At 39.1% G+C, this 20170-nt stretch overlaps 1 protein-coding gene across 1 annotated transcript in view; it reads left to right on the top strand.

The window, feature by feature from the left end:
• The first annotated feature begins 228 nt into the window (after nt 1–228).
• SLC9B2 (solute carrier family 9 member B2) overlaps nt 229–20170 on the top strand; it is a 32929-nt gene continuing 12987 nt past the window's right edge. Inside the window, 8 exon segments of the mRNA XM_058546354.1 lie at nt 229–472; nt 1151–1220; nt 1223–1330; nt 6377–6547; nt 11205–11347; nt 12201–12328; nt 13545–13720; nt 19244–19266. Coding sequence (XP_058402337.1) covers nt 383–472; nt 1151–1220; nt 1223–1330; nt 6377–6547; nt 11205–11347; nt 12201–12328; nt 13545–13720; nt 19244–19266 — 909 coding nt within the window. The 5' untranslated portion in view covers nt 229–382.

The raw sequence follows: 20170 nt of genomic DNA, 5'->3' as shown, positions 1-20170 counted from the left end.
TCCATTACAGAGGACAATTTAACAGTAATATTGCTTGGAATGTGTGAAGTGTAACTCAAAAAACAGGATGGGAAAGAAATCATGTAAAAATGTAGTCAACAAGGGCTTTATCAAGAGAGGTAAAAAGGTAGATAAGAAATAGGATATTATAATCAAAGAAAAGGTTAGCAATTGGAAGTTAGAAATAGTCTAATTTAAAATATTTTAGCCATTGAGAGTTCTAAAGGGGAAAAATAAGTACAATTCATTCATTTAAATTGCTCAAATTGCTGTTTAATTCCTTCATTTAAATCCCAAATTGCTATTCTATATCTAGACTATTTCTCCTTCAAAACAGATCTTGTTCCTCTTCCGTCTGTCGTCTTACTCTTAATTGTAAATCATGGAGGATAAAGATAAGACAATTGAACATGAAGATTCAGTACCATCCACAGAGATGAATCACATAGCCTCTGTATATCAAGAAACACAGGTAGATCTGTGATCAAATGTAGACCATCTCAACCATTTCCTTGAGGAAGGGACTATATACTTCCAAATCTATGATAGCCATATGTCCTCTTCGTCCTCAGTCACTCAGTTAACAATTCTCCCGTTCTTCATCCCCAAGCCCACACAGTAGGTGTGACTACCAGTTTTCCCAGTAGTCATCAGCAGCTGGCCCTACAATGAAGCTGGAGAAGTGGAGAGCCTGTGAAATGCTCTGTGTTCCCAGCCTCAAGCCTAGAATGGTTCTGGTTTCTTCCCTGTCTCTTTTTATTACTTAAATTCAAGTAGATGAATGAATGTGAATTGGCTTTCATCACAGATAGTTATTTTTTTCGGAACCACTTTGATATATTTACCAACTATTGCTTTGAATCATATCTTAGGCTAATTTTTAAACCCAGCATTGCAAAACATAATGAAATTGTATGTGGCTCAGGCATTTATAATGCTACAATAGTGGCTCAATGGTAAATACTCCTGACATAGTTCTTATTCCAAGCATTAGCTGATTAGGTAGTAATAAAGCTGTGTATTTCCCCTGTAAAGTGTTAGCCTTGGTTCTAGGAATGGGAATTTTATTTGTGATATGATGGCTCAGTAACTATAAAAATGTACGGCAAATATACAGTTTTAAGTATTTTTCTAATTGCTTTAAACACAGGAGCAGACAGTTATGAACCTCAAAGGCATAGATGGAAATGAACCAACAGAAGGAAGTAACCTATTGAATAGCAGGAAAAAAGGCTGCAGGAAACACCGACTGAATCAACTCATTTGCAAAGCCTAAGACAGATATTTGCTTGCCCTCCACATGCTTTACTGGATAGAGTAATAACAAATGGTATGTAATGGTAAGGATGAATTCAGAAAGAGAGGGTAAAAGATGGAGTTGTCATATAATGAAAGATTTCAAATAATATGGTTTAAAGGACAAAAAGAGGTTTATTTCTCTCTCACATAAAAACTACTAGGTGAACAATTCACAATGGTACGTGTCTCTGCTCCACATCAGGGCCCAGGCTGAAGGGCTCCACCATCTTCGACATGGAGGGCTTCCAAGAGCACTGTGGTCACCGCCATTCCAGCTAGCAGGAAGAGGAAAAGAGCAGAGATCAAGAACCTTTCCTCTTCTGCATCTGAGCAATCTCACAGGATTACGTTAGGGCTCCAATGAGAAAAGTGATTGAGAAATCACTTGTAAACGGAAAAGCACTACATAAATGTTGGTTGTTGTTACTGTTAAGTAACGCAACTAAAGTTCAAGCCAACACAGCTGCACTTGCAAATGAGTCACGTCATTTTATAAGGAAGGATCCTGGTTTGCAATCCAGCTTATTCCTGGAGAGCTGCTATTACTTAAAACGTTTGGGAGATTTTGGGGGGGAAATTTGTCTCAGCACTCGTTTGAATATTGTTAGGGTTGGGATATTTTTGTCTTTTAGGAATGGATTTGGTTTTTGGAGGCAGCCAAACATTAATCTGATACCAATTTGATGAATAAATAGATGTTCAGATTCACTAATGCTGTTTTTTGTTCAAAAAGGAAGTGTGTGTGTATGTACCTGTGTGTGTATGTATGTATATTTGTATTGTGTATATCAGAGGATGTGTAGTATAGTAGGAAAGAGGAGAAGGGGTTTGAAAAATGTCTATAAAGGCAAATTTAAAGACAATTTCAAAAATTGTGTTAAAGAATGACAGCATCGTTGGAGAAAATATATGGCTTCCCAAAGTAAATATGTTGAAAAATGTAAGACAGTTGATCTAGAAGTTATGTTTACTCAAAAATAGGGCTCACTTCTTTATGGTTATGATTCATTTGTGAGCTCTGAAAGACATTTTTGCCATTCTCAACTGGGACAATGGAAGCCAAGTATAATATGTTATACTTTAGGCTTTAGATAGGTTTTTACAGAAATTAGTTAATTTTCTAAACTAGGATGAGAAAAACATCTCAAAGTTTATTTAAAGCACATAGAGAAAACCAAGTTCCAAAATATACACTAGTTGATAAGGCAATATTTAATAAGTTAATATTTAATACCTTTTCTATCCTTTTTATTATTTTTTTAAACTTTTACCCTTCAAATTATGGCACATTTCTAGTTAAAACACTTACAATAAAACTTATACAGATTGACATAGGAAAGGATATAAATGAATGATATGATTTGGAGACTCATTTTTTTTAATTCTATAGTCATTGTCCATACAGCTGCCTGAGAAATGGGACTCATGATATATATGTAACACTTCTTCACTTGTTTTCTTATACTTCTGTTCCTGAGGCTTCCAGGAAGATTTTTCTCCTATACTCCTTCCTGTGTCCATTCAGTATACATAAGTACTCATCTTAAGAAATAAATCTTTCATGTGAAAATATAGTTTTCCAAAATCATAAATAAGAAGTAAATTATTAACCAAATTAAACATGATTTAGAGAAACCTTATAAAGTACATTTACTCTGTATTTAGAACTGCATTTTAGGGCCGGCCCCGTGGCTTAGCGGTTAAGTGCACGCGCTCTGCTGCTGGCCGCCCGGGTTTGGATCCCAGGCGCGCACCGCTTGTCCGGCCATGCTGAGGCCGCGTCCCATATACAGCAACTAGAAGGATGTGCAACTATGACATACAACTATCTACTGGGGCTTTGGGGGAAAAATAAATAAAATTATTAAAAAAAAAAAAGAACTGCATTTTAAATATGGGAAAGGAAATGAAAGTTAGAGATTTTAAAAAAAAGTGATCTTGAAGTGGAAAACTACCTTGCTGAATTTAATATGCAATTGGGTTTATGCTGTGATAAAATAAAATTTAGTAGCTGGTAATTCCTACTTTCCCGTTTTACTTCCAATACTGTATAGAAATTTCAGCCCCTACAACCAATTGAAAAATACTGAAGGCCCTAAGTTATTTATTTCCTCGTAATATCAACATAAGCTTAGAAAATCAGGACGATCCTCTCACTTATGCCAAGATGAAAACAGTATTTTAATCTTTTTAAATGTACCTTTTTTCTGTCAAGAAAACAGGAAGTCATCAGACACCAAAAACAAACTATAAGTAGAGGTGATAAATATGCACTCAAGCTGGCTTTCACCCTGGAGGCTTCTGCAAAACACCAGTGAACCTGAGATCCATTCTGAGAACCATGAGAGTGTAGGAGGCCATGATAGAGCCCGCCCAGGTGGGAGAAGTCTGAAAGGAGGCATCACTCTCCCTGCCCCGCAGCTGGAGCCCACTGTGGTGGTTGCAGATGGGGCCTGTAGCCTGTCTCCACTGTGGTGCTGGCTGGGGGATGGGAGAGTCTCCACTAAAAATGTGTAACATCATGCTGGTCTGTGCTCCAAAGTCACAGAAAAAACTCGGGCTGAAAATATATCTAAAAGAGATCCCAGATTGGAAGCTTCTAAGCACATAGTAGAAGCAAATTCAGATCCTATCTAGGAAAACTCACATTCAACCTAAGGCTCCAACAATTCCCAAAGATAAAGTTCTAAGTAAGAGATCACTGTCGCAAAGAATAAACAAACAAAAAAAACAACACGCACAAGGAAACAGATTTCAAAAATTTGTATTATCAGAAAATCGAATATAAAATATTTTTGATATCTGTAAAGAACTTAGAGGAGACAGCAAATATGAGTACAAAACAAGTAACTTTTAAAAAAATGAACAGATTTTAATAACAACCAAGTCAAATTTCTAGAAATGAAAGATAGTATGGTAATTGAAATTTAAAACTCAGTGGATTAGGCAGTAGGTTAAGTGAAAAGAGAATTGGGGAACTAGCAAGTAGATCTGAAGAGATTATCTAGAACGCAGTGCACACTGACAAAGATGGAGAATGTGAAAACTTTCCACATGGAGAAAGGATTAGCAACGTGGAGAAAGGAGTATGAGTGTCTAATCCTAGTTCCAGAAAAAGAGAATAGGAAGAATGGGGAAGAGGAAATATTCGAAGAAATAAAGACTGAGAATCGTTCAGAATTGATGAAAAACAAACCCTAAGCAAATCAAAAGGAAGTCATACCTAAACACATCAACCTGAAATTGCAGAAATCAAAGAAAAAGAAAAGATCTTAAAGACAGCTGAAGAAAAAGAATTCCCTAAAAGAGCTGAAATTAGACTGAAAAGCAATAATGAAAGCCAGAAAACAGAGGAATAATATTTTCAAGGACTGAGAGAAAGTAACTCTCAACCTAGAATTGTATATCCAAAAAAACTCTCTCTTGAGAGTGAAAATAAAGATAATTCCAGACAAAACTAAGAATTTACAACCAACAGAGCCTCATGAGAAATATGGCCTGTTTTGCTACAGTGTTTCTGTGCCATGGATTAGCTCATATGCCATGGGAAATGGGGAAGTGTGTCAGTATAATATGGAATTGGCATTTTTGTTTGTAATTTTTCCTGGCATCTTAGTATTTTTCATCATCAAGCAATAGCAAATGAATGCAAAGTGAATTGAAAACCAAAAAAAAAAAAAAAAAAAAATCAGATATATGCTTTCTTACAGTTAAAGATAAAGCCGTACTAACATGAGGACCTTTTAAAAAGCTGAAATCCCTGTGAAAGTGCCTTGTTTTGGGGCAGTTAGTTGCTGGTTTAGTGGCTTCCAAAACCTTCTCGACTTTCTACAACATTAAGCTATCTAATGAGGGCCGGCCCCGTGGCTTAGTGGTTAAGTGAGCGCGCTCCACTGCTGGCAACCCGGGTTCGGATCCCGGGCTTGCACCGACGCGCTGCTTCTCTGGCCATGCTGAGGCCGCGTCCCACCTACAGCAACTGGAAGGATGTGCAGCTATGACACACAACTATCTACTGGGGCTTTAGGGGGAAAAATAAATATAAATAAAATCTTTAAAAAAAAAAAAAGCTATCTAATGAAACCACACGTGGATGAAGAAGCTGACAGTACAGGTGAAGAAGCTGCCAACGCTTTTCCCTCAGTTAAAAAAAAAACGTTTGCTTGATGAAGAAGGCTGCAATGTGGATCAGATTTTGATGCAACCGATGTCTGTTTCAAGCAAATGCCCTCAAGATTCTACATCTTGAAATAGGAAGTGTGGTTCCAGGGTTGAAGTCCACAAAGAAGAGACTGAGATACAGATGTCAGTGGAGATTTAACTGAGCTGGTACTTTTATTAGGATTGTTATTGTTTTTGTTAGTGCTTTGGTCGCAAGTTTTGAGTTTTGAGTAGTCTGCCCCAACTCTGTTTTTCCCGTAAGTCTTTCTATTTTCAGTGTACAATTTTGTAGAACACAAGGTTTTCAAACAGGAAAACATATTTCACATTCTAATAGAAATGCCTCTACTAAAGCAAATATTTCAGGCAACAAGATAATTGTCCCAGATGAAAGGTTTGAGGTGCCATAATGAATGATGACCCAAAAAAAGGGTAAGTATGTGAGTAATACTAAACAAATGTTGCCTATAGAAAAGAAACGGTAACGTTTAATTCAAGGCAGAACTAAAATAGTGGAATGTGATTGTTCAAGTATTATATTCCTGTGAAGACACTAAAAAGTGATTGTTTCTCTTTTTATTAACTAGTGGCATATTTATGGTGAAATTATAAAGAAAAATAAGGGAATGGTAAAAAAATAAATTCAAGGTGGTAGTTCCTTGCAGCATTGTGAAAAGGGATGGGGGATGGGATTAAGAGGGGCACATAGGTGCTTTCAAGGCCCTGGGAATATCCTATTTCTTAAGGTGGTTAGTAATTACCCAGTTGTTCATATCACTGATGTTCTTCAAAACTTACACATGGTTATAAATATTTGTATGTGTATTCAGTATCTATTTTTAAAAACTTTTAGATTATATCAAAACCTGCATATGATAACTTATTGATAGAAACTGGTTTTCCTGGTTTATTTCAGTTACCATCTTTGTTCTTCTGTGGGCTGTAGTTTGGTCAATTGCCAGCAGTGAATGTCTTCCTGGAGGAAACCTATTTGGAATTATAATCCTTTTCTATTGTGCCATCTTTGGAGGTAAACTTTTGGGACTCATTAAGTTACCTACATTGCCTTCACTGCCTCCTCTTCTTGGTAAGTGCCAAACACCTCCTGTTTTCTTCATAGTAAATCATATTTTTAAAATAGTAATTTGGAAAGCTTTGGGAAATAAAGGAATAAACTATTTCTGTATTTGCTGTGCTGGACCTAAAAGCTGATTGTTAAATTTTGATGAGTTTTATAAGCCAGTTATTAAACACAGCGATTTGAAAAAATTAAATTATATATGCTTACAGTTAAATAACTTGCATTAAACATAAGGGCGATACTCAAAACTGATCACTTCCTAATTATTTTACTACATTATCCCCTTATCTCTTCTCTTGAGATTATGGAAATACTATATCACGGTGTCTCACTGCCCATCTCTTCCCAACTCCGTGTTCAGTGACATCAGGTTGGTAGCTTAGCATCAGCCATGGTGGAAGTATCTGTAATCCAGAAATCAGCAAATGCCACAGACCAGGGCTTATTATGTTGTAAGTCGCTCACATCATTGACAAACGAGCGAAGTTCCGATGTGCATTTCCATCGTGATCAGTGACGTAAGTGAAAATATCAGCCAACATTAGTGGTGACACTACACTCACTCATCAATGATGTGAGTGACTTCTTTTCTAAACCAGATGGTAGTCAGGCATTTAGTTGTACTCTGATTTTGTCAAATCACGGTGACCTGCAGCCATAGATGGTTGTGGATACAGGACTTCAGCAATGAAAGCATTTTGTAAGAATTGACTGGCTATACAGAATTTACAGTGATGATTGTAGTATATCTGTGAACTGTGTGCTGCACCTCCTCTGTGTCAGTGGAATTTATAATAAACTTATGTACGTATATAAGTCTGCATACTTTTTTTGGAGAGCCACTTGTAAGCATTTATCAGCACACCACAGGGTATATTGTATTATCATGGTTGTTAAAAAAATTAGCTAAAAATATTCTTCCAGAAGCCAGGAGAACTGCCCAAATATGACACACATGAAAATTAGTCTTAAAACTAGGCATTATGTCTTTAATGTTTCTTTTAAAAATTTCGTATTATAAAATTTCAGTGTACCACTTTCAGTATACCACAAAAGACATTTTGTGTCCATTTCTCAAAGATTTATAAATCATGAAGTTTTTTAAAAACCATGTAATCTGGCTGCCCCCGTGGTTTAGCGGTTAAGTGCGCGCGCTCCGCTGCTGGTGGCCCGGGTTCGGATCCCGGGCGCGCACCGACGCACCGCTTCTCCGGCCATGCTGAGGCTGCGTCCCACATACAGCAACTAGAAGGATGTGCAACTATGACATACAACTATCCACTGGGGCTTTGGGGAAAAAAAGGAGGAGGATTGGCAATAGATGTTAGCTCAGAGCCGGTCTTCCTCAGCAAAAAGAGGAGGATTAGCATGGATGTTAGCTCAGGGCTGATCTTCCTCACAAAAAGAAAAAAACATGTAACCTTTTACACATGCATATTTGCACACATTTCCTAAATAAAAATTTTTTTCTATTAGTGAGGACCATCAGGATTGGTTAACATAGGCCAAAATTATTTGCTTTTGAATTTGTGGTGAACAGTTGAAGCTAAATATAAAAAGAAGTAGAATTATTTACATCTTACTATGCACTGTTTCTCAATGTATTTTTCAATTTAGGTAAAGTTAAAGTTATTTCACTTAATTGATATTGTTTGTCATGGGTGCTTTTTGTTCTCTAAAGTTTTTAATTGAATTATTAAAATGGGTTGTTTCTAAATATGCCTGTATGCTATGGTAAAGGATTAGCAAACCATCTCTTCTTGCAAATAAGATCTTCTTGAAACACACCCATGCTCATTCGTTTACATATCGTCTGTGGCTGCTTTTGCACTATAGTGGCAAGGTTGAGAAGTTGTAACAGAGACCATGTGGCCCCCAAAGCCTGCAGTGTTTCTTGTCTGGCCCTTTACAGAAAATATTTACTGATCCCTGCATCTAAATCAGTGCTTCTCAAACTTTATTATCCAGAGGAATGACCTTGGATCTTGTTAAAATGCAGATTCTAATTAAGTAGGTCTGGGGAGACGCCTGAGATTCTGCATTTCTAATAAGCTCAAAGACCACGCTTTCCATAGCAAAATCCTAAGTTTTCAAACCTGGCTATGTGTAGGAATCATCTGGGGAATTTTTTTAAAACCTTATGCCTGGGACCTACCGGAGAGATTCTGAACTAATTGGTATGGAGTAGCCCTGGGCATCAGAATTTTTAAAAGCTCCCCAGGTGATTCTAATATGCAACCTAAGTTGAGGACTACTGTTCTAGATGCCATGAAAACGCCCTTTACATCTCATGCTACTTTTTTCCACTCCATGCCTATTATTGCAACAAGCAAAATACACCATGTTGCAAAATGATAAAGCCTCGGGCTTTGTGATCACATGAAATCTCCTGAGGTGACTGAAATCATTCTTAAAGGTCATATACATGATGTATCTTACCATCCCTTTCACTATGGTGTTACACTTGTGACAGAGAAAAAAGTTTACTGGCTCTTATTTATTAGGGCCAGTATCTAAAACTGAAACATTATCTGAGTCCATAAAGAAGACTTGTTAAGACAGACATGTGTGATGATTGCCTATTCTATATTTTTAAGAGTTCAATGAAATAATTGCCAGAGATGGAAGATGAAGGAGCATTTTTTGTTCTTGAAATGAATGTAAAAATTTTTCTGGGACACTGTTTCCTTTGCAGATGGTCTGGGTTGATGGAAATTTTTTCAATAATGATTTGCTTCAAAATAACTTGAGAGTAGATGAAAGAAGATTAGCCATGTATTGATAATTTTTGCATATTTTTAAAATTTTCCATGATATAAATTAAGAAGAAAAGAAGAATACTCCGTATCAAAGAAGGTGTTCTTTTCTCCACAGCCAAGGGAAAGGCCCCCCCATGGGCTCAGAGGCACGAAGGGGACACCTGCCAAACCACAGTCAGGTGGCCACGTCAACCCGGATCATCAGCAAAGGAAACAGTGTCCCAGGGAAACTATTTTCACATTTACTTCAGGAATAAAAAATGCTCCTTCATCCCCCCTGAAACTCCAAAAGAAACTCTTAACATATTTTTGAGTTCTTGTTAGATTATTATTCCTTTTGATTTCAGGTAGTTATATGCTATAATTAATTTAGGGCTGGTTTAGATTCACGTTTTAAGTTTCAGTAAAGAACCGTTAACATATTAATGAAATGTAATGTTAGTGCAGCATTTTTGGCTGGTAACTCATTAATATCTATAAAAATGAGGGCTAGCCCTGGTGGCCTAGTGGTTAAGTTTGGCATGCCGCTTCGGCAGCCCAGGTTCAGTTCCTGGGTGTGGACCTACACCACTTGTCAGTGGCCATGCTGTGATGGCAGCTCACATACAAAAAGACAAAGATTGGCAGCAGATGTTAGCACAGGGCAAATCTTCCTCAACAACAACAACAAAAAAAAATGATATACACTTGTACCCTGGAGCCTAATGTTTCTACTGCTAGGAATTGTCCTATGGATATACTTACACAAACCTACAAATATATGAGCTCCATATGGACAAGGACCATGTTGGGGTAGCTCACCTCTCTGTTACTAGGGTAGAGTAAGGGTCTGGCATGTAGTCAGCACTTAGTAAATATTTGATGTAAGAACTGTGCTCATTTCGGCACTGTTTGTAATGAAAAGTCTGAAAAGTTCCTAAAGTCCATTAATTTGTCCAAAACTTATGGTACTTGAAAACAATGAGATACAATTGCAACTATTAAAAAAGAACAAGGCAAATATATATGTACTTTAATGGGGATATGTCCAGGATATATTGTTAAGTGGAACAAAACCAGATTATACAATGGTATTTAAATGTGCTCCCATTTGTGTCCAGCGCAAAAGAGCACACACACACAGAGAGGCATGCTTTAATAGGTATAGAAACTTTCTGGAAGGGCACAGAAAACCCTTAATAGTGGAAATCTTTGGGGAATGAAGATGGAAAGTTGCAGTTCTATAAAATTGAGATTGCCCCCCTAGAGGCTGAGGGATAGTGCTGAGCCTTTGTTCATTGTGATGCCTCTAACACGTACTGCAGTGTCTCAAGTACTGAAGGCCTTTGGTAAGTGTTGAATGGCTGAGTGAAAGAACAGGCGCCAGCTGACATGACAGAGCAGTGTCCATGTCATCATAACTCACTTCTAAGCCTTTGCAAAGCAGGTTATGTGTTTTCTAATTAAATTATCTGGTTTGAAAATAGGTAAAATAGAGCCCATATAGGTGTTTATTGATATTTCAAGTAATCGGACATGGTAAATAATTTCAGGAGCTTTCTTCTATTTGCACACAAAGTGATGACTGAATTGGGCATTGTATTAAACTATTTTATATTTAGAATTTGATCACACTTTCTATCCAAATACTGCATCCTGTTTCTCACTTTCAGGTTCAGTTGTTTAGGAATTATTGATTATTCTAAAAATCTTTCATTTTTTATCTGCATATTAAAGCCTTTTCTTAGCTCCTCTAATTTATTATTTTTTAATTTTTTCATTAAAAGTTTGACATAATTTCATCTAAGGACTGAGCATAAAAGAAGTGGTTCCTGGGATTCTAGGATAGTCTCTTCCACATCTAAAGTGCTGAAAATATTTTCTGTGTTTGAAAACTAAAGAGTTCTTTGACTTCTCCATTCTAGGCATGCTGCTTGCTGAATTTCTCATCAGAAATATCCCTGTCGTCAGTGATAACGTACAGATCAAGCACAAGTGGTCTTCCACTTTGAGGAGCATAGCGCTGTCCATCATATTAGTTCGTGCTGGCCTTGGGCTTGACCCACAGGTATTGCAGTGTAAATTTCTACTTATTAACTAGGAATTTTGTTCCTCCAATACTGCAAGTATTTACAATCACTGAGCTTTTAGGACACTTGGCACAGCATTCTCAAGAAAAGAGTGGAATTTATTTCATGCAGGACTATCCCCAAAAGATGTTCCCATACTCTTTCTTGGAGAAAGGTGGAGTTACTGTCTATCTGGGGACAGCACCAGGAATAAAGGCTCCCCTTTTCTCTGACAGAGATATAGGCCATAGTTATAAATAATGGTCACGAGTGAGAAGACATCATATTTTTGGTGTGCAAAGCCCTCTACAAGCGTTTAGGGCTAACTATGGTGGCTCAGGAAACTGCCTAGCATATAGAATGAGTCGCAAGTATGCTTTTTTCATGTATGCTTTTGAATGCAGGAATGAATATTTTTGGGGATTGTCTTTACCTTAGGTTCATTCTGGGGCCAAAAATTATATGTAAGGCTAACACTGAGAGGGTTAAATTAGCTAGTGTGGAGATTATGAGCACAGACTCTGGAATCAACCTGCCTGGGTTCAAACCCAGCTCCACCACGCACCAGTTTCATGATCTTGGGCAAATGACTTTAACTTGTGCCTTTTTAGATGAGGACATCTAAAAAATAGTAATAATATTATCACCTATGTCACAGGGTTGCTATGAGGACTAATAACCCAACTCTAAAACACTTAGAACACTGAAATATTTGTTAAATAAAACTCATTACCTGGAAAATTCATGATGGATGATCCAGGCATGGTCTGAATACTGAAGAAAAAGCATTTAATGTCATTTTCTCTGCGTGTCTTTAGAGGGTTATTTAGTGTGTCTGTTTTTGTATTTCAGGCCCTGAGGAAGTTGAAGGGAGTCTGTGTAAGATTATCCATGGGTCTCTGTCTTGTGGAGGCATGCTCATCTGCCCTTCTTGCCCACTTCCTAATGGGTTTACCATGGCAATGGGGATTTATACTGGGGTAATGATTTTTCTTTGTCGTATGAAAATATGCACAGACATTTAGGACTTTCTCTGATTCTACACAAGAGAATGCATAATAGCATTTTCTTAAGGACATTAGAAAATACAACATAGATATTACAGCATAATATTATAACTATTAATATACCAGCATGTAAATATTATAACTTCAAAATATAGTATATGTCTTTGTAGGTGCTAACTTTTACAGTTTTCATAATAATTTAAACTATTGAGGAAGCAATGGACTTTTACCTACGCCTGATTCCATGCTGGTGAGAGAGATGCCGGATCTCTCCTCAAAGTCTGTACAAAGGATGATGAGTACTCAGCAGTGATCAGCACCTAGCACTGTTCTCCTCCTCCTCCTGTCACCAGGCTGTTGTGATTAGGTGGTTCTACTGTCTCTTCCTTCCATTGTCAGTTCTTACTTCTAACAGTTAAGAGCCATGAGAAGTAAATAAACATGAAAGTGCTTAGTAAGAATTTAGAGCTAATAAGTAGGCAAGAAGTAAGAAGTTCTTACTTCTCTTGGTTAACTCTGGAGCTATACTGCCTGGATTCAAATCCTGGCTTGGTGACTTTCCAGTATGTGATCTTTGGCAAGTTACCTAATCTGTCTGTGCCTCTGTTTCCTCCTTTGCAAAATGAAGATAATGATTGTGGCTACCTCATGGGGTTGTTGCGAGGATGAAATTAGTCAATATATGTAAAGTGTGTAAAATGGTGTTAGGCACATAGTGAGCTTCATAAACGCTTTCTGCTCTCCTGCTGCTGCCACCATCAGTGACATTTCCCATTCTAATCTGTTCTCTGATTTTACATGCCAAACCCGATGGAAGGCCTCACATCGCTGGACTCCAATCCGGAAAGTGCACGGCTGTGTTTTTCAAACCTCCTGCCACGAATGTTTTAGTTAGAGAAAAGGCAGATTCCTGGGGCCCAACCCCATTAAGTCTTCCATAACACCCATAAATACAAATTTCAGACAACCTGCCTAGTCCCAATGCAATTTGTTCATGGCCACACTCTGAAAAAGTGTTCTGTAGAACTTGGATGTGTGCAGGTATTTCTGGTTTGGGACTTTGCTGCCATTGAAAGACTATAATTGTTAATGTGTAGCCTCTAAAAGAGTAGAGGTTATTATAATTTCAATAATAATAGTAATAACGAGTAAGATGCTGTCATAAATATTGAAAGTGCTGCCTGCTTAGTTTTGTCTTAGGTGCTGTATCTCCGGCTGTCGTGGTGCCTTCAATGCTCCTTTTGCAGGAAGGAGGCTGTGGTGTTGACAGAGGTGTCCCAACCTTACTCATGGCTGCTGGCAGCCTTGACGACATTCTGGCCATCGCTGGCTTCAACACGTGCTTGGGCATGGCCTTTCCCACAGGTAAGCTGGCCAGTTCACACGCGCTGTGCTCTGGTGCTCTAGGGACATGGGTTACCATGCTGTAAGAGTGCGCGCTTGCTTGATAATTGATTACGGCAAATTAAAATAGAGAAAGCAACTCCAAGAGTTAGTTCTGTACCTAAGAGGACCCGGTGGCTTCCTGTCTTTGCTCCCGTCACCCCCTAGACCTCGAGTGCTCCAGTACTGTGGTCGGCGCGCGAGGGGACTCAACGCAGCAGAGCTGAGAGAAGGACGAGAACAGCTTCTGCATGGAGGCCTCTGGGAAAGCCCACCCTGGGAGACTTCACACAAGGGATGAGCAGGTTTTTCAATGAGCACAAATGACAGAGCAGTCCAAGTGGAAGGAGCAATTTCTGTTCTCTCATCTTTAACATTTTATGGGTAATAACAGCAAGGATTTTAATGGGTATCTTATTAATACTTAATAAGTGTCTGATACAGACATATTTTGTTTTAAGTAGTAATAACAGAGGAACTTAAGGCATTTGTCCCCCACTATTATTCAACACCTTTTTATCCTTCGGCACAGCACACATTTAAGTTTTTGTTTTTTGTTTTTTTTTTAATGAGGAAGACCAGCCCTGAACTAACACCCAATGCCAATCCTCCTCTTTTTGCTGAGGAAGACTGGCCCTGGGCTAGCATCCATGCCTGTCTTCCTCTACTCTATATGGGACGCCGCCACAGCATGGCTCGACAAGCGGTGCGTCAGTGCGCACCTGGGATCTGAACCTGCGAACCCCGGGCCGCCGAAGCAGAGCGTGCACACTTAACCGCTGAGCCACCAGGCCCTGCACCTAAGTTCACTTTTTAATCTGTTTCCAAGATTGGAAGATAAGGTTTGCAATTTCATATTATTCACAAAATGTAATTGTAGCCTGAGTTTAGCTTCAGATTATTTAGTGGGAACACATGGTCTGAGAAAGTCATGTATTCTCAGTCTCTCCACACCATTATTGTCTTCTCATTTTATGATTATGTATGATTTATGCTGATTACCTAGAACCTCACCTCTTCCCATTACCCCAAAGTCGCCTTACATCCAGTACCTGCTTGTGCATCGCTGGTAAATTAATCTTCTCAAAGCATTGTTTTTATAATGTTACTTTCTGGTTCAAGAACCAGTGAGGATTTTCTATTACCTGTTAGGTCAAATCCACACTCTTGTCTCTATTTTAGCTCTACGGTACCTGTCCAGTCGTCTGTTCTCACTGCTTTCCTGGTATACCCCTTTAAAACAATGGTTCTGAGCCTCAGCTGCCCACGACAATTACCTGGGGAGTTTTAATGAATACTCATATGTGGGCCCTTCCTTAGATCAATTAAATCATAACCTTTGGGAATGAAAACCACAGCTTTAGAGCTTGCATTAAAATCACAGAGGAGGGAGTTGGCCCAGTGGTGTAGTGGTAAAGTTCACATGCTCCGCTTTGGCGGCCCAGGGTTCATGGATTCGGATCCCAGCTGCAGACCTACACACAGCTCATCAAGCCATGCTGTGGTGGCATTCCATATACAAAGTGGAGGAAGATTGGCACAGATGTTACAGATGTTACAGATGTTAGCTCAGGGCCAATCTTCCTCACCAAAAAAAATAAATAAGGGAGGAGGAGGAAGAGCAGGTCAGGGAGGACAACGGGGAGGGTCTGCTGGGGTTTTCATAACCTGGGGGGTGGGGCCACGGCTAGCTTGAAGAACCTTCCTACTCAAGAATGCTATGTACCCTCTGCCCTGCCCCAAACCAGGATCGTTTTTGCCCACCTCCCAGAAAACCAAACACTGAAACGACAAGATTACAGCAGAGAGTGTGTCTAATGACGGGGCAGCCAAGTGAGGAAAACAGAACAAGTCTCAAATCTGCCTCCCCAAAAATAGGGACTCAGGGATATTTATAAATGTGGAGACAGATGATTGGAGGTGAGGAGAGGTGCACAAGAGTAGTCAGACTTCATGCCTCTTCATAGGACACATGTTCACAAAATGGTGGAGTTGGCATGAGCTGAGGGTGGAGTTTTTAGCCTCTTGACGTCAAAAGGTCGCTTATGAGACAGCTGTGCAGGCCCAGTTGATGGCTTGGTGGTCTCAACCGGCCTGAAGTGGACAAGGGGCTCTAATTCCTGAAAAACAGCTCAAACATCCATTACCATGGTGACCCAGGCTTCAAGGAGATGTTATCTATAGGAACCCAGTGGGAGTCAGCTAGCATATTGCCTCAACAGCACAGTTAACAGTGGGTGGGGGAACAACTAAAAGCTACACTCAGTAATTGCCAAAAGGAAAAAAAACTTTAGATCCTAGTTACTTAATCATCGAAGGCTAACTGTTTACCAGTTTCATGTAGTCTTTAGACCGTTTGGATGAGAGACCTGCCTGGAGTCTCTTCAAAATGTGGATCCCAGGCCTGGCCAGTGGGGCCCAAGAAGTCTTTTTTTCTTTTAAACAACCTTAACTATAGAGGAGACTGAAAGTAATTAGTTACTTTCTACACATTTATAATAAATTACTTACTGTAATAGCTTGTGACGTATGCTATTATCACAGATGCTTTTGACAGTCACACTATTACCTAACAGCTGTCCTAGCTAAATAAAATTACTACAGAGGTAATCATTTTTTTAAATAAGAGAAATGATTGAAACTGGACGGGAAGAAAAACTGTTTCCCCTCTGCTCATCTTGGGTTCGTTGGTTGGGACCCTGTAAATCAGACTGAGATGAGAGTAAGACTAACAAGAGAAAAACAGTTTATTAATGTGTGCATTGTGCTTACACAAGCCCTCAGTGGTGAGTAACTGAAAGGGGTGGTCAGAATTTGGGCTTATACAGCATTTTAGCAAAGAACAATAATTTTGTAGAGAAGTGCAAGATAAAGGAAAAGCACTTGGAGCTTCTAGAGGCAGTAAATTGTGGGAAGGCAAATATCTGGGGAACTAATGGTAGACAAGGGCTGGTTTTAGCAAAGTTTGTGGTATGGATTCCTCTGGTGCTGTCTCAGGGCTGATCAGCATCCATAAGGGTCCCAGGTTGTCTCAGTGATTAACTTCTGTCCTTCCTGGTAGAGAGGGGAGGGGACACTTTCACTAGTTGCTAGTTTTCTGCTAAGAAAATAATTGCTTCAATAAAATATCCTTACATGTATGATATTTCATAAACTCTGAGACACTATCAAGTCTAAGAAGCACCATTATTTTACGTGCCACGAAGAAAGAAAAAGAATGCTGCCAATTAAACTATGACATGACATCCTAATTTCAGAAATGTTTAAATGTGAAAAAGTGTGTGTCTTAAAATCAACAGAATATAGCATATCTTTGAGTTTATCTATAGAATAAATTTCTAGAAATAGAATTTCTCTATGAAAGAGCACGCACATTGATACTTTTGTGTGTGTGTGTGTGTGTGTGTGTGTGTGTGTGTGTGTGAGGAAGATCAGCCCTGAGCTAACATCTATTGCCAATCCTCCTCCTTTTTTTCCATTTTTCTCCCCAAAGCCGCAGTAGATAGTTGTATGTCGTAGTGGCACATCCTGCTAGTTGCTGTATGTGGGACGCCGCCTCAGCGTGGCCGGACAAGCGGTGCGTCGGTGCACACCCAGGATCCCAACCTGGGCCACCAGCAGCAGAGCGCACGCACTTAACCTCTAAGCCACGGGCCGGCCCCTGATACATTTTTTTTTAATGAGGAAGATCAGCCCTGAGCTAACATCTGATGCCAATCCTCCTCTCTTTTTTTGCTGAGGAAGATTGGCCCTGGGCTAACATGTGTGCCCATCTTCCTCTACTTTATATGGGACTCCACCACAGCATGGCTTGACAAGTGGTGTGCTGGTGCCTGCCCAGGATCTGAACCTGCAAGCCCCGGGTCACCGCAGCGAGCGTGCGCGTTTAACCACTTGTGTCACCGGGCCGGCCCTACACATTGATACTTTTGATAATATCAATTTGCCCTTTTAAATGGCTGTACCAGTTTATATTCCCACCAACACTATGTGAGAGGATCTGTTTTTCTGATCTGAGTATTTTCAATCTTCAGATATTTTGCTAATCTGATAGGTGAAAAATGAATCTCATTATTGATCTGATTTGCATTTCTTTACAAGTGAAGCTAGTCATCGTGTCATGTATTTACTAGCCAGTTTGTTCAAAAGCCTGTGCCTATTTTTTATAAGATTGTTTTGTTTTTTCTCACTGATTTTCAAGATGATTAAGATTATATATTTCCTTTATATGTATTCTGGAAATTAGCTGGTTGCCATTTATTTATTTTAATTTCAAGGTACATTTTTATGGATTCGAACTTGACAGGATCATATACTATTCTGTTTCATGAAGAAGTTAGACATAGGTGACCTAAACTAAGCGCAGATGTATCATTTGGGAAAATCAAAGACAACTGTTCAAAATAATTAAGCTTAAAATAATACCATATGGAAAACTATATGTAGGTTATAAGTCTTGAGATTAGGTATGTGACATATTCTGTTAAATGGTCTCTGCAGAGATCTGTGGGACTGAATTTTGTTGCAAGTCAAGAGCGTTCAGGGAGGAGGCTTTCACTCCCTCAGGGTGCGGTTATCAAGTCAGGACCAGTGCAGTTGTGAGTACTCTTGCTTTAGAGGACGATGGATTGGTGGGGCTGCCTGGAGCCTTGTGTAGAGGAGGGTGTTGAGGCCACAGGAAAACGGGCTCAAATGGATTGGGCTTTGAGGGAAAGCAGAGTCTCTGAAACCCTGCTCTAGGCGCCAGCTGGGCATCTGGAGGTGCTGCCTCGTCATCAGGAGGCTTGGCTATAAGGCTTATTTCAGGTCTACTTTTTCTTTTATTAGCAGCACCTATATTATTAAATTCTCTTTTCTGATTTCAAGTAACTTCACATCTGACAAGAGCAAAGCTAAGACATAAACAGACTTCCTAGTATAAATTGTGTCCTCTTACCATCCCTCATCTCTCATAAACAGCTGCTCTTGTCAAAACATGTGTTTCTCCATGCCTTCCCTTTACTTGCCGGCCGAGGCAGGTGATCACACATCACTGGTCAGTCCTGGGTCTGATCTCAGCTCAGGACAAAGGACTGTGCTGCCTCCTCAGCTTGTCTGAGCGCTCACTGCTGTGTGTCTTCCAGCCTCACTCTTGAGCACTCTGATCTACTCCTTTGCCCTGGGACAGAGATCACAGTTGTCACTAGTGAGGGGACGCCCCTGCATGTGCATTGTGACCCTCCTCCAGCATCTGGGAAGTTTGCCTGGCATTAGCATTTTACAAACCATCCCTTCCCTTCTTCATGGTAAACTTTTTTTAGCATTTAGAAAAATAAATTACCAAAGAGAATATTTTTTAGAATAAAGTTTATTTGATTTCTGAGTATGACATTGTAGAATTTTGGAGAAATTTTTTAAAAGTCAGAAATAAGAGGAAAGAAAAAAATCATTTGTAATTCCTCCACCTAAAGCCAACAGCTCTGTAAACTAAATATTTTGGTTTATTTCCTTTCATTTATTCAACAGGAAAATTCTCAAATATGCTTGTAGTAAGTTTCTTCAAATTGAATTTTATAGATAAATGCTTTCTGTTGTCACTTCTTTAAAAATTTTCAAAAATTACAACCAACGCATTATATTATACTGTCATGGGTGAAAAGAGGGAAGGGAACTAATAATTTTTATTGCCACTCTGCATGGCCCTGTGCTAGGCACTAAGTGGATATTCTCATTTATTTTCACAAAAAAAAAGCCTTTGAAAAAGTATTACCATTTACATTTTATAGAGACTATAAGTCAGAAAGACTTAAATAACATGTCCAAGGTCACAGAATCAGAAACTGGCACTGGGATTTAAGCTCAGGTCTATCTGACTCCAAAGTGACTTACGCTAACCATAATACAACGATAGCATCATTGTGCAGGGCACATTTTTATATTTTGACATCTATTTGAGTAACACCTACCAAGTGTATTGAAACATTATACTTCTAAACTTTGCAATTTGGGATTGTCTCTAAATTAATTAATGATAGCATAAGAAAGTAAACAGTGAAAAGGAGCCATATCATTTGGAATAGAGCATAAAAGAGTAGTTTTAGCAACAGAGAAGTCAAGGGGAGACTGATGCCTACTGCAAGTGGACATTAGCTCTGGGCACAGATGACAAAGGAGGGGAGGGAACTTTGGTCGGTTCCAAATGCACAATTCTTCAGAAAAACTATGATGTGAGTCATATAGAAAAGATTGTTATAAACCAAAACAAATCATCTATTTGTTTGCATTTGTCATAACTGTGCCTGAATTGCCTGCTGTGCAGCTGATTGCATAGAAGGTCAATGTAATCCCACAACCCAAAGAGAGAACTAGGAGCCTTTTTTTTCTTATTTACCTCTGGTTACTCTCCCATGTGTGTCTGCTTATCTACACACCCACACGTGGATGCACCATAAG

This window comes from Diceros bicornis, chromosome 8, assembly GCF_020826845.1.
Source record: "Diceros bicornis minor isolate mBicDic1 chromosome 8, mDicBic1.mat.cur, whole genome shotgun sequence".
NCBI lineage: Eukaryota > Metazoa > Chordata > Mammalia > Perissodactyla > Rhinocerotidae > Diceros > Diceros bicornis.
This window is presented reverse-complemented; position numbering and strand designations above follow the sequence as displayed.